This window comes from Microcaecilia unicolor, chromosome 3, assembly GCF_901765095.1.
Source record: "Microcaecilia unicolor chromosome 3, aMicUni1.1, whole genome shotgun sequence".
NCBI lineage: Eukaryota > Metazoa > Chordata > Amphibia > Gymnophiona > Siphonopidae > Microcaecilia > Microcaecilia unicolor.
In genome coordinates, this window is record NC_044033.1 from 250212314 (window position 1) to 250225669 (window position 13356).

A 13356-nucleotide genomic window follows, 5' to 3' on the forward strand; every position below is an offset into this window, starting at 1 on the left:
CTGGGTCCAAGGGAAGGTGCACAGCATAATCCTCCGACATCGGAGTCCAGCGCAACAGCAGAGATAGCTGTAGTGGTCTCATATGAGCCCTGGCCCAGGGCACTACTTCCATCGTGGCCGTCATAGAGCCCAACAGCTGCACGTAGTCCGAAGCCCGAATAGGAGAGGCTACTAGGAACTAGTCCACCTGAGCCTGAAGCTTGGCAATCCGATTGTCTGGCAGGAACACTCTGCCCACTTGGGTGTCGAATCGAACTCCCAGATACTCCCAGATACTGAGTCGGGCGCAGCTGGCTCTTCTTCCAGTTAATGATCCATCCCAGGGAGCTCAAAAGAGCAACTACCCGGTCCATAGCTTTGCCGCACTCTGCATAAGAGGGGGCTCGGATCAACCAGTCGTCCAGATAAGGATGGACTTGTACTTCTTCCTTTAGCAGGAAGGCCGCTATGACCCCCATTACTTTGGAAAAGGTCCGCGGAGCAGTAGCCAACCCGAAAGGGAGGGCTCTGAACTGGAAGTGTCGTCTCAGGACTGTAAAACGCAGAAAGCGTTGGAGAGGAGGCCAGATGGGAATATGCAGGTACACTTCCTTGATGCCCAAGGAAGCCAAGAACTCTCCTGCCTTCACTGCCGCTATAACAGAGCGGAGAGTCTCCATGCGAAAGTGCCGCACTTTCAAGGCCCGATTGACCCCTTTGAGGTCGAGGATAGGCCGGACAGAATCTCCTTTCTTTGGTACCACAAAGTAAATGGAGTAACGTCCCTTGCCAATCTGATCTTTTGGCACCGGAACGACCGCACCCAGGCGGATCAGGTTGTCCAAGGTCTGCTGCACTGCCACAGCTTTGACCGGAGACTTGCAGGGAGAGAGTACAAACCCGTCTCTTAAGGGTCGGCAGAACTCTAGCTTGTAGCCGTCTCTGATGACTTCCAGCACCCAAGCGTGTGAAGTTACTGTGGTCCGCTCACCCCGAAACGAGGACAGCCGTCCTCCAATCTGCACTGGGGCGTGGACCAAGGCCCCGTCACTGGGTACGAGACCCTGGGGAGGACCGGAGGGAGCAGCTCCGGGACGGCGGTCTCTGCGAAAGGAATGCTGCTTGGGGGAGAAATTCCTCTTGAAGGAAGAGGGAGCAGAGGAGCCCGGCCTGCCCGGGCGGTACCGACGGGCTTCCTGAAACCGTCCTCTGGAGGGACCGGGACGGGTACTAGCCCGAGCCCTGACCTCTGGTAACCTCTTGCCCTTAGACGTGCCGAGATCGGTCACGATTTTGTCCAGCTCGACCCCAAAGAGCAGCTTGCCTTTAAAAGGCAATCAAGCCAGGCGGGATTTAGAGGCGTGGTCAGCAGACCAATGTTGCAGCCAAAGCCACCGCCGCGCAGAGACTGTCTGAGCCATGCCTTTAGCTGAGGCCCTCAAGACATCATACAGCAAGTCTGCCAAATAGGCTAAGCCCGATTCCAGGGCCGGCCAATCAGTCCTCAAGGAATGATCCGAGGGGGAAGCCCGCTGCACCATAGTCAGGCACGCCCTGGCCACATAGGCACCGCAAACCGAGGCCTGCAAACTTAAAGCAGTCGCCTCAAAGGACGACCTTAAGGCCGCCTCCAATCTTCTGTCTTGGGCGTCCTTTAGGGCTGTGCCACCTTCCACCGGCAAAGCCGTTTTCTTAGTCACCGCAGTGATTAAAGAATCCACGGTAGGCCACAGATAGGCCTCACATTCACTTTCAGGTAAAGGAGAGAGGCGGGACATAGCCCTAGCCACTTTGAGGCTCGCTTCCGGGACATCCCATTGAGCCGAAATTAAGGTGTGCATGGCATCATGCACGTGGAAGGTTCTAGGCGGGCGCTTCGTCCCCAGCATAATGGCAGAGCCAACAGGGGCTGAGGGAGAGACGTCCTCCGGAGAGGAAATCTTCAAAATGCCCATGGCCTGCACTAACAGGTTGGGCAAATCCTCTGAGCTAAAAAGCCGCGCTGCAGAGGGGTCATCCGCTCCATCCGAGCGGGAATCCATCTCCTCCAAGGAATCCGCAAAGGACCGTTGGGAGACCTCAGACACGCTGCCCTCATCTACATCGGAGGAGACAAAGTCCTCCAAGGCCTGGAAATCAACCAGAGGGCGTTTACCTCTGGGAACCTCAACCTCTTTACCAGAAGAGGGAGCAGGGGCAGCGTTTTGCATGAGGAAAGCCTGATGCAGCAGCAAAACAAACTCGGGGGAGAAACCCCCCAGACTGTGCACTTCCGCAGCCTGGGCAACAGCCCTAGACGCACCCTCAACCGGCGCTCGCAAGAGCGGGGGAGAGACATGCTGCGCATCCAAAATGGCGTCCGGCGCGACACTCCGCGAAGGAGCCGCGCGGGAAGAACGGCGCTTAACTTTAGCCGCTTTGTGCCGTCACCCAAATTAAGGGCGTTCATGGCATTAATGTCTCCAACCTCAAGGGCGGCCCACGAAGAAGCCGTCCGAGCCGCGTGGCCGGCCAAGATGGCGGAGGCGAGGAGCGGGGGATGGGCGTTTATGGCGGGAAAAACCGCCACGCCGGAGAAAGGACCGGGACATTCCTCGGTCATGAAACTGTCACCCAACAAGGGCGAATCAGGCTGTAAGACCCCCGCATCCCCTATAGAAGCGCTCAAGCGATCCAGGGAGTGACCCTTTGCGCCCTCGCCCTCCGACGCCATATGCCACGAGGAGAAGAATCGGGGAACCCCCTGCCCGCTATAAAAAGGTAAAATTACCTGCTTGCCGCTCCGAGCTGTAACGAACTGGTGTCCCAGTGAGTAGCTGCAATGAACGTTTAAATAAACGTCGAAATAAACGCCTTTAAGGACGTTTAAAATTTTCTTTTTTTTTTTTTTTTTTTTTTTTTTAACGGAGCCAGCGGGAGGGGGGAGAAAAGGAGGGACCTGGCACCACCAGGTTTGCACTTGCTCAAAAGAGCCCTCAACCCCAGGCCTCAACAAAACCTAAGGATTAGGCTTGGAGGCCTAGCCAGAGCTGCTGCTGTGTGTGACCACCACCTGCTGAGATAGAGAACATACTGAGGAGTTTCCGGCAGCACATGACCACATATAGGGAGGCAAAAGTTTGCTCTCTATCTCCACCTGCTGGTAGATGGACACAACCCACCAGTCTATGGATTGATCAGCTTGATGATATGGAAATATCAGTTACATAGGTTTGAGAAAGTTCCTAAACTGACCTATGACCTGGGGCCTCTCAAACTAGACAATGTGGCACCTCTCTCCTGCATTTTATTATTATTATTAAATTCTCAGATTCCCAGTTATAGCTTAAAATACTAACCGGACTCTGGCATTCATTAAGGGGTCAAGGGGCCAAGGGGCCAGTCTTGCTTAATGGCACACAGACATGGTTTGTTATTACTTTCAGAAGACCAGTACTACACTTAGCTATAATCAATCAAGGAGAAGACTTGACTTTCCCTGACCTCTTTCACCTATTAGCTTCATACACAGAACTAGCTAGGACTGTGGATAATTCAAACCAGATGATGACCTCTTAAACTGCAGACAAATCTCACTTGAAAAGTCAGACAAAGATGTAACACTGAATTGAAAAGATATTTACATAGAGATAGAACTTATTAATTAAACAGAATAAAACATATTTTAAAATAAGCAGAAATCAGAATTCCTTATAAGACAAAATCTAACTCATCTAGAATTATTTAAATCTACTCTATCTCCTTCTAAACAGCGTTCAGTCTAATCTTTTAAAACAGCTTGCTTGCTGATCCCCTCGAGATTGTCCACTATGCCTTACTCAGAATGGCATCCAGATGTGGTAAATAATACCTATGAACAATCCATCACTCAAAAAGGGACAAAGAAGGTTTCATTTCTCGCTGACCTTTCTAACCTCTAGTCTAGCAAAAGCTAGACTTCTGAGTAATTAAACCCAGATGGCATTTGTATAATTATGGTACAGCCAGAGACCCCCCGCCCACTGGAATGGTGGCGGGCCCAGTCATAGAGCTCAGGCTGTTACAGACCTTGGCCGAGTCAGAAATCTGATGGCTGACATAACTGGGAGCTTACTGGAAAAGTATGGCCTAGTTTGTAGCCCGGATTGAGGCCTAAAAGTTAGGTCAATAGATATGGAAACAAAATGGAGGATTTCAGCACAAAATGGAAGCCCGTATCTGTTACAAAGTGGAATTTTCTTTAATGTAAGTTAGAAAAACAAGTTGAGAAATGAGTGAGTCATGCCAGGTGTAGCTGGATGCAGGGTCTTGCTTAAGATTTGCTAAAGACAAAACCATGTTAGCAAGATAGAAGCTACTCATTAGCATGAGCCAATCAGTGACAACCATGACATTAGCATAGATCCAATCAGGTATATCTACTGTCATATTATCCATATCCTGAGGGCACCTATAAAAATCAGAGTATTTCCTGGTTTAAGCTAGAGAGAAAAGGGTTGCCACTCTCTCTCCAAGGGAAACCAATGTGTCCAGCAGAATTGACAAATTACCTAATTGCTTTCCCTTGTAAAACCTCTAATTGGTAAAAGAAATTATAAAAGATTAGCAAATAATTAACACCTGTTTGCAGCTTATTATATTCCTTTAATTAATTGATTGTACTTGCCTGTTGTCAATCACTGATTTGACTTGTACCTTGGCAAATAAACTCCTCATTCCAAATTATGATTTGTGGGCTTCACTTAATGATGAAAGGCTGTAAGTATAAATGCTTTTGCTGTATCAGGCTATCATTCGCTGCATCGTATAACCTGTAGCCTAAATCCAGTTTGTCATAAGGCTGGTATCTATTCCTTGCCAGTGCTGAGAGGCGGACTAATGCGTGTCCCTTAGACCTAACGTCTCTCTTAGTGGCAATTCCTTTTAGAACTTCATAACTCCTCGATTACCCCAGTACTAATGCTATTTAGAGATGGAGTCAGATTTAAGGTCACTCCAGCCTTCTTGGGGGGGCTCGGGACCCCTCAATTCAAAACATTGGTGACCCAGCGTTAGATTTAAACACGCCACCAGAATTTTTGTCAAAGTGGGTGTTGATTCTAGCTCTTGACTAAAATTCTGTTGTTTTATCTTCCAATTGATTGCTGTCCCTCATAGAGATCCGGGCTCATTTCCTCTGTGCTGTACTTAAACCTCTGAGAAGTACTTAACCTCTACCTTTCATGCTCTCTGATTCTGTTTAAATCTTACAATTCTTTGCCAGCTTTCTACCACTTTCCAGGACTGAACCAAAATTAAACAGAATTAACAAATATGATTTCTCTGCCCAGGCTGCCTCAGAGCTAGTCCAGTTGTTCTCTTAATGGAGATAGGAAAAAGCCATGGGATCCCTATCAGAGTCAACTTAACATGTGTTCCCCCTACCCCACCTGCTAAGGTGATCTTACATGAGGAAGTGGTTAAAGCCATGGCCAAAGAACCAATGAGCCCAGGGTACAAATCCAACTCTATCAGTAACATGCCTCATGATCTTACTTGGCTAGGCCAACCTTAGTAAGGTGGGCCTATCCAAGATCACCTTACTGCAAGATTGGGTTGGTCATGGACCACAGGCTGAGCCAGTCCTGGTTTTGCTTTCCTCCCATTGCTTCAGGTACCCCCTTAGGGTGTAAGCAAGTTGAGACATGGCCATTTTCTACCTAATTAGTACCACTCTACAGTCCTACTGTGTACATTCATTCAGAATTATGAAGCCCTGATGAGTGGATGAGAAAAATTATTTAACGTTTAATCATTTAATTTTCAAAATCTTGGGACGGGTGGGAGAGGTCCAAATGGTCCTGCCAAGGACCTACCCTAGCAATGCCTTTACATTTTAGACATCATAAAATAGAAAAGGACGCTCCATCCTCACTTTGTCATTAACAAATATAGCCTCCTAGGCAGCTGCACAACTTAGTGCGAACACAACTTCCGGTCCAGTAAGGCAACTTCCGCCCCTCTCCCCTCCTTCCTCCCTCCACTTGGCTCCCGTCCCGGACTCCCCCTGCCACTCAGCAAGATGGCGGAGACTGAGAAAGAGGTTATGGCGGTTTCCCCTTCTCCTACCTCGGGCGAGGCTGCAAGCAGCCCAGAACCAGTGGCGGCTCCCCCTCTTTCCGCCCTCTCTCCGAGTCCTTCTGCCGAGGAACCACTGAGCGAAGCCAAGAAGAAAAGTAAAAATAGCCGCCGCCGCCGCTGAGGGGGCGGGGCATTTTCGGTAGCGGACGTCGGTGGCGAGAGAGGGTGGGGCTTCTCAGTGATCGATAGCACTGGGAGCCAATAGGGAGTTAGAGGCGCTGGCGCGACTGCCTAAATAAATGAGAAGGGCTATCATGTGCTTGCATAGGCCATGTTTTTCATCCTGCAATAGTAGTTAGTGCGTTATTAATGTTTTGCATGACATGTTGCTGTACACCGCCTTGAGTGAATTCCATCACAGAGGTGGCAAATAAATCCTAATAAATAAATGGACTATCTTTATCATCTATATTATATAGCAGAACATTTTAGAAATGCCATTCAACCACTTACATTTTTTTGAAATTAGGTTGGCCACCTTGCCCCAGGTAAAGGTTTGCAGGCTGATTCTGCTTGATTTTCACCACTGATTACCTAAGAAAATGAGAACTACAGATCCCAGCATGCTGTAGGGGAAAAAAAAAGCAGGATCAGCGTATTTAGTTGATTTGGGATTTGATGACTGATATCTGCAAGTTGCCCTAGGGGGGTCTTTTACAAGAGCGTGGTACTGTTATTAAGAATCACTAATGATTAGCCTGTGCTAAATGCTAGAGGTCACATAAGGAATGGGCATCTCGCTATTTAATACACGTGCTAAAAATGCTAGTGTTCCTTTGGGAAAGGGGCCTTAAGTGTTCCAGCCCTTTGGTTTCTAGTGATCTTATATTTTCATTTCTTGACTAGCTTCTGGGAGCTAAAAAACCCCATCCTTAGAATGAGCTAAACATTGCAATATTAGAACGTTTAAGGCGATACTTAATACGTCTTTATTTCTCTACTAGATTGGGCTTCTGAAGAACGTATCCATTTTCAGATATGTGCTCTTAAAAGTTCTGTAGCTCACAGAGTGCAGCAGCTATAATTTTGCATAATTTCAGAATCATATAGGAGTTATCCCCCAGCTAAAACAGAGCTCTTCTACCAACATTCTCCTTGTTCTGTAAATTTGAACATTTTGGAAGGAAAATCCATGCAGCTACCTATAGGATGTGAGGCCTGGCAGCTCGATCCTAGTATTTCATGGTACTGGAAGTTTTCATACTGACAAAGTGCTGAATTAGTACAGCTTCTGTACCTGCAGAGTGAATTATTTTTCAAGTTACCACAAACCTCCCCTTTCTGGGGTGTCCTCCAGTGCTTGTAACCCAAAGCTCTTGTCTTTTCCTGCAGTTGATGTTTTGCTGAAGGCAGTAGGGGACACCCCAATCATGAAGACCAAAAAATGGACAATGGAGCGAAGCCGGACCATCCGAGGCCTCATGGATTTCATCAAGAAATTCCTTAAACTGGATTCTGCTGAGCAGTTGGTGGGTGACTGGAGATTTGGGAGAGTGGAGGGACTTTGGTTAGCAATGTAGACTTGTGGAAAGACCTTTATTAGCCATATATTTCTAAGGGTTATGTCTGCTGCAGGTTTAATATTACCCCCATGATATAGAAGAGAATCACAAAAATCCCTCTGAATTTATTTATCTCTGCGTTTCTTATCAGTCAGTATTTTGACTTTGTAATCGCCAGCCACGGCAGGTACTTCTATACCTGGAAATTCAGTGCTGGGCTGCAACCGGAAACCAGCAATGTATATTTGTGTATTTGGTGGCCAGTGGAAGCTATCCTGATACCCCTGATACTCAGTGCTACTATTCAGATAGGTATCTGTGTAAGTTAAGACAGCTATTTATCTGACCTAACGTGTCTGGAGTTATCCGAGTACTAGAGGTGAATATTGGTGTTTCCAAATCAGGCGTTGCTTTGGTTGGTGGGGAGGGGGGGGGGGGGGATGCCATCTCTTCTGTGAATGGGCCTAGGTCTAATTACGTAAGAGACTTTGTGTAACTTATCTCTGTGGTATTTTTCATCTCTCCTAGTTCATCTATGTAAATCAGTCTTTTGCACCCTCCCCGGACCAGGAAGTGGGTACCCTGTATGAGGTGAGTGTCACTGGGTTCTTGGACGTATAGCCACAGGTGACCAAATCAATTGACATCAGTCTCTCCATAGCCACAGATCATGGCTATCCTATGCTTCGGTGATCCCTTCACTGTCTTCAAATCTGGATGTGGTTTGGGACCAGGCTGAAGGGTGGGGAGCTAGTTTTAGTTCAAAAGGGGGATTCGTATACTCGGTGGTAGAAAACCAGAGAGCTTGACCTGGGCACTGTAGATAGGGCTGATGGTCTTTATTTGCAGTAACTTATGATGTATTTTTCTCCATTCTCCCTCCCCTCTGCCCCCACAGTGCTTTGGAAGCGATGGCAAACTCGTCCTGCATTATTGTAAATCTCAGGCCTGGGGCTGATGCTAGACATTTGCAGCCAACCTCCAGAAATGGACTGGGCCCACCCCATGCTGAATTTTGACTGTCCTCAAGAGGTGGAAGGTGAAGGGATGGTACTGGATGTGGCCTGTGATCGCCTGCAGACACTGGTTATGGAAATATTCCGGGGACTGGCAACAGACAGGGAGAAAGGATGCAAAAGATGTGTGTCTCCTGCACTTCATTTGATCATTCCTAGCAGCTCTGTTGGCTGTGGTCTGGAAGGATCAGCATCTGGTTCTTCCCTCCATTCCCCACCACCAGGTGTTGGTCTCCCAGCCTGAAGACATGATAGGACTATACTTTGCCTTCTCAGTTGTTGACTTGCTGTTCCAATAAAAGAAATCGCAAGTGAAATACACCTTAATTCTGGCCTTCCACACATTTTGACAGTGAATCCAAGCTGTATCGTGCATACAGAAGAAGCTGGGGGTGGTAAGCAGGGGGAGAAAGGCTGAGGCTTCCAAGAGTGTCTGAGAAGGACCTTTCAAAAGCTGCCCTGCTGTTTGCAAAGGTGGGCAAACAAAACAGCGGTATGAAAGGAGCAGATAACAAGGAAAACTCCAAATAGCCCTTTTATTAAGATAAGTAGCTTAAGTGCTTTGTTCATGTGAGGTCTATAAATTAAAAAGGCTATTTTTTTTATTTACAGACCTCCCATGAATAAAGCATTTCTCGAGGGACTTTTCCTTGTGTTATCTGTACCTTTCATACTTCTGCTTGCCCACCTTTGTAAATAAAAATTCACACCCACGTCCTTTCGCCCACATTTTCATGGAATCAGTCTTGGGGGCCTAACCCTACTACTATCCTGAGAATGCTGCCATAGTTGGTGCTCTGGTCAGAAAAAGCATGTGCAGATCGCTTTGGATAAGGAGGTGTTTGGCCTTTTACTCGGAAAACTGCCCAAAGGTCATGTTTCCACAGCAAATAGGATCTATGGCTGTTCTACCTCCTTCCCCCACTTCGCTGTCCCCTGTCCATAGAAATGCTACCATAATAATCAAAGGGACACTTTCAAGTTTATGCAAAGCCCCGGGCATAAGTGGCAGGAGGCAGTCCAAACCTCATCTCTTACCATCAAGCTTGGCTGGAGTCCCCTGTCTAACCGGTAACCCAGTGATCTGAAACTGCATTTTAAGATTTTGAAAAATAATGCTGCATTAAAGTCAGAATTTTAAAAACTAATTGGCCTTTGAGGTCTGCTGTTAACATGAAAACTAATTTAATTGGCAATTCCTAGAGGAGTGAGCCTACAGTGTGGAACTGAATTTTCCAAGAGCCATTTGCATAAGTATTGAATAAAGGCTGGGACTAGCTCTGAATTGCTTTGTGTGACTTGATGTGGATTTGGGGTTTTTCTTTTTTTGGAGGATTCTGAGTTTTTAATTTGTTTTATTGTATATTTTAATAGATGCAATGTATCTGGTTATTTCAGTATATGTATTATATACCATACAACAAAACAAACAAATACATCACATATACTAATATATACAATAAAACAAATTAAAAAGTCAGTAGACCCTCTAGGAATTGCCAAAAGAAATTAAGGCCAATTAAATTTGTTTTCATAATGTTAACAGCAGACCTCAAAGGCCAAGTTGTAGATGTGATATATTTGTTTTATTGTATATTTTATTATATGTGATGTATCTGGTTTTTCTTTATGGATGTTATTTTTATAATCTGCTAGAAAATGTGGATTAAGCAGAATACAAATAATTTAAAATAAATTAAATAAATAGCCTCATGTGTAGCAGCCTGCCATTACCACAATCAGACTGTTTCCAGACAGGTGTTAAGATTTATGTACCTATTAATGGAGTTAAGCAGTCTATACTGGGCCTGCATAAGTAAATCATTCCTGCAGGCCTCTTACAGGAATGAGAGAGTCATTCCAGGGAGCAGGGGCAGTATTGTGCTGCACATGACAGTTCACTTAGGATCCATCTCTTATCCTGCAGTGGGTCCAGATCTGGCGGGCGAGGGGATCAGAAAACGGGACATCACGAACACTGGGGAACTGGTGAGCCATCATCATTCGTACAATCTCTGCCATAGCTCCCACTTTCTACCAACCCATAAGAGCTAAAAAGTTATTCACTGCAGCTTGGAGAGAGTCCACTGAATACCCCCCTTTCCCTTGCCTGGGACGAAGGAAAGGAGTATTTATGAGCATATCTCAGTCATAGTGGGTCTCTTTTGGGTTCATTTCGAAAGAGGACACCCATCTTTTGACACAAATCGGAAGATGGACATCCTTCACCCAGAAACGTCCAAATCGGTATAATCGAAAGCCAATTTTGGACGTCCCCACCTGCTTTCCAGTGCAGGGACTGCCAAAGTTCAAGGGGGCGTGTCAGAGGCATAGCAAAGGCGGGACTTTGGAGGGCTGAGCACTTGGCTGTCCTTCACCCATAATCGAAAAAAAGAAGGATGTCCCTGATGAACACTTGGACGTTTTCACCTGGTCGTGTTTTTCTTACGACCAAGGCACAGAAAGGTGCCCGAATTGACCAGATTACCACCGGAGGGAATCGGGGATGACCGCCCCTTACTCCCCCAGTGGTCACTAACCCCCTCCCACCCTCAAAAAATATCTTTCAAAATATTGCCAGCCTCAGAATCTTTCAAAATATTGCCAGCCTCAGATGTCATACACAGGTCCATGACAGTAGTATGAAGGCCCCTGGAGCAGTTTTAGTGGGTGCAGTGCACTTCAGGCAGGCAGACCCCGGCCCATCCCCCCCACCTGTTACATTTGTGGAGGAAATAGCGAGCCCTCCAAAACCCACTGTACCCACATCTAGGTGCCCCCCTTCACCCGTAAGGACTATTGTAGTGGTGTACAGTTGTGGGTTGGGGGGCTCAGCATACAAGGTAAGGGAGCTATGTACCTGGAAGCAATTTATGAAGTCTACTGCAGTGCGCCCTAGGGTGCCCGGTTGGTGTCCTGGCATGTCAGGGGGGGCCAGTACACTAGAAATGCTGGCTCCTCCCACGACCAAATGGCTTGCATTTGATCATTTCTGAGATGGATGTCCTTGGTTTTGAAAATCGCCGAAAATCAGAAACGTCCATGTCTAGGGATTTCCAAATCTAGGGACGACCAAATTTCAGGATTTGGACATCCCTGACCGTATTAGCAAAATGAAAGATGGACATCCATCTTGTTTTGAAAATACAGGTTTCCCCGCCCCTGGATCAGGACATTTTGCGAGGACATCCCTTTTGAAAATACCCCTCTGTCTTTCTCACAGCCTCTAAGCTGTGTCCCGGAGTTTCCTTTCCTCAATCTTCCCCAGCCCTTAGATCAGGGGGAGATCGTCAGCACCAGATATAAGGGAGCTGCAGCTGTGCAAATTAAATCACATCATTGGTCTCTCCTGCTTCACCCCCCCCATCCAATGTCATTTTAACATGGTTTAAATAGCAGTAGCTGTAAATAAAGCAATAGAGCATGTGGTAGCACCTTTTTAACCCAGTAGTATACAAGAAGCTCTTGCTCCCATCAAGTTAGTGGTGGTCTAGTGGGTTCAAATCCATTTGGTGAATAAACGCCTTTATTTCTTTAGAAAATCAAAATAAATGAGAGGTGTAAGATGTTGGAAATTCAACCAACCTATTGTCAAGTTAGTGGTGGCCTAGTGGGACATGCATCTGGTTTTGGAACAAACTGAGTGCAAATCCTTTCAGTGAGTAAGTGTCTTTGTATATATATTTGGAAAAATCAACTGAAATGAGAGGTATAAGGTGTCAAAAAATAACCAACACTCTGTCACATAGGACATGCAACTGCCTTTAGAAGAAAGGGTTGTGAGTTCAAATCCTTTCATTAAATAAATGTCTTTATTTACTATTTTTATCACATCAGATAGATGCAGTGACTGTATTAATGTGGATAGATATTTAAATGAAGACCAGAGTCGGGGCTCAGCAGAGGAGCAGTGCGGAGATAGATTCTGATTGGTCAGGCTACTGCAGGATGAGTGTAACAGACTGTTCCAGAAAATGAGATGCAGAATTTTGACACCAAGCCAATCCTGAGAGACATAGCAGTTATGGAAAAAGTGTTAGAGGTGCTCTTCTCCAATCAAGAAGCTCGTAACATCCAATATAAAGGACAGGCGGTGGAATATGGTGCCATCCAGAGGTGGTACTGGAAGGGGGTTCAGTACCATTATAGAGGCAGAAGTGGGTACTGGTAATAGAGACATTAAGTAGTCATACAAGTATTTTAATAAATACGCCCTACCTGGCACCTCAGTCCAAGATCTTATCATTGAGAGTGTGGGGGGGGGGGGGGGGGGGCAGGAGACTTTTCCAAGATGTAAAGCCCTCAACTTGGCCTTTCCTCGTCTGAAAGATGAGGGGCGATAGGTACATAAAGTGTTGCCATACTGGGCCAGACCAAAGGTCCATCAAGCCCAGCATCCTGTTTCCAACAGTGGCCAATCCAGGTCACAAATACCTGGCAAGATCCCCACAAAAGTACAAAACATTTTATGCTGCTTATCCCAGAAATATTTTCCCCAAGTCCCCTTTAATAATGGTCTATGGACTTCCTTTTGGAAGCCATCCAAACCTTTTTTAAACTCTGCTAAGCTAACCACCTTTATATCAGGAGTGGAATGGGTAAATAAATCACTTGTTTTACTGTTTCCAAAAATACAAGGACTAGGCAGCATGCAATGAAAGTAAAAAGTAGTACATTTAAAACAAACCAGAGAAAATATATTTCTTCACTCACTGGGTAATTAAGCTGTGGAACTCGCTGCCAGAAAATGTGGTAAAAGG

The 13356-nt window shown here is 46.2% G+C and overlaps 1 protein-coding gene across 1 annotated transcript; it reads left to right on the top strand.

The window, feature by feature from the left end:
• The first annotated feature begins 6000 nt into the window (after positions 1–6000).
• Positions 6001–10287, top strand: ATG12 (autophagy related 12). The gene is made up of 4 exons (XM_030197742.1): positions 6001–6173; positions 7411–7547; positions 8109–8171; positions 8479–10287. Exons 1-4 carry the CDS (start codon positions 6020–6022, stop codon positions 8536–8538), a joined length of 414 nt encoding a protein of 137 aa, XP_030053602.1. The 5' UTR covers positions 6001–6019; the 3' UTR covers positions 8539–10287.
• The last annotated feature ends 3069 nt before the right edge of the window (positions 10288–13356 follow it).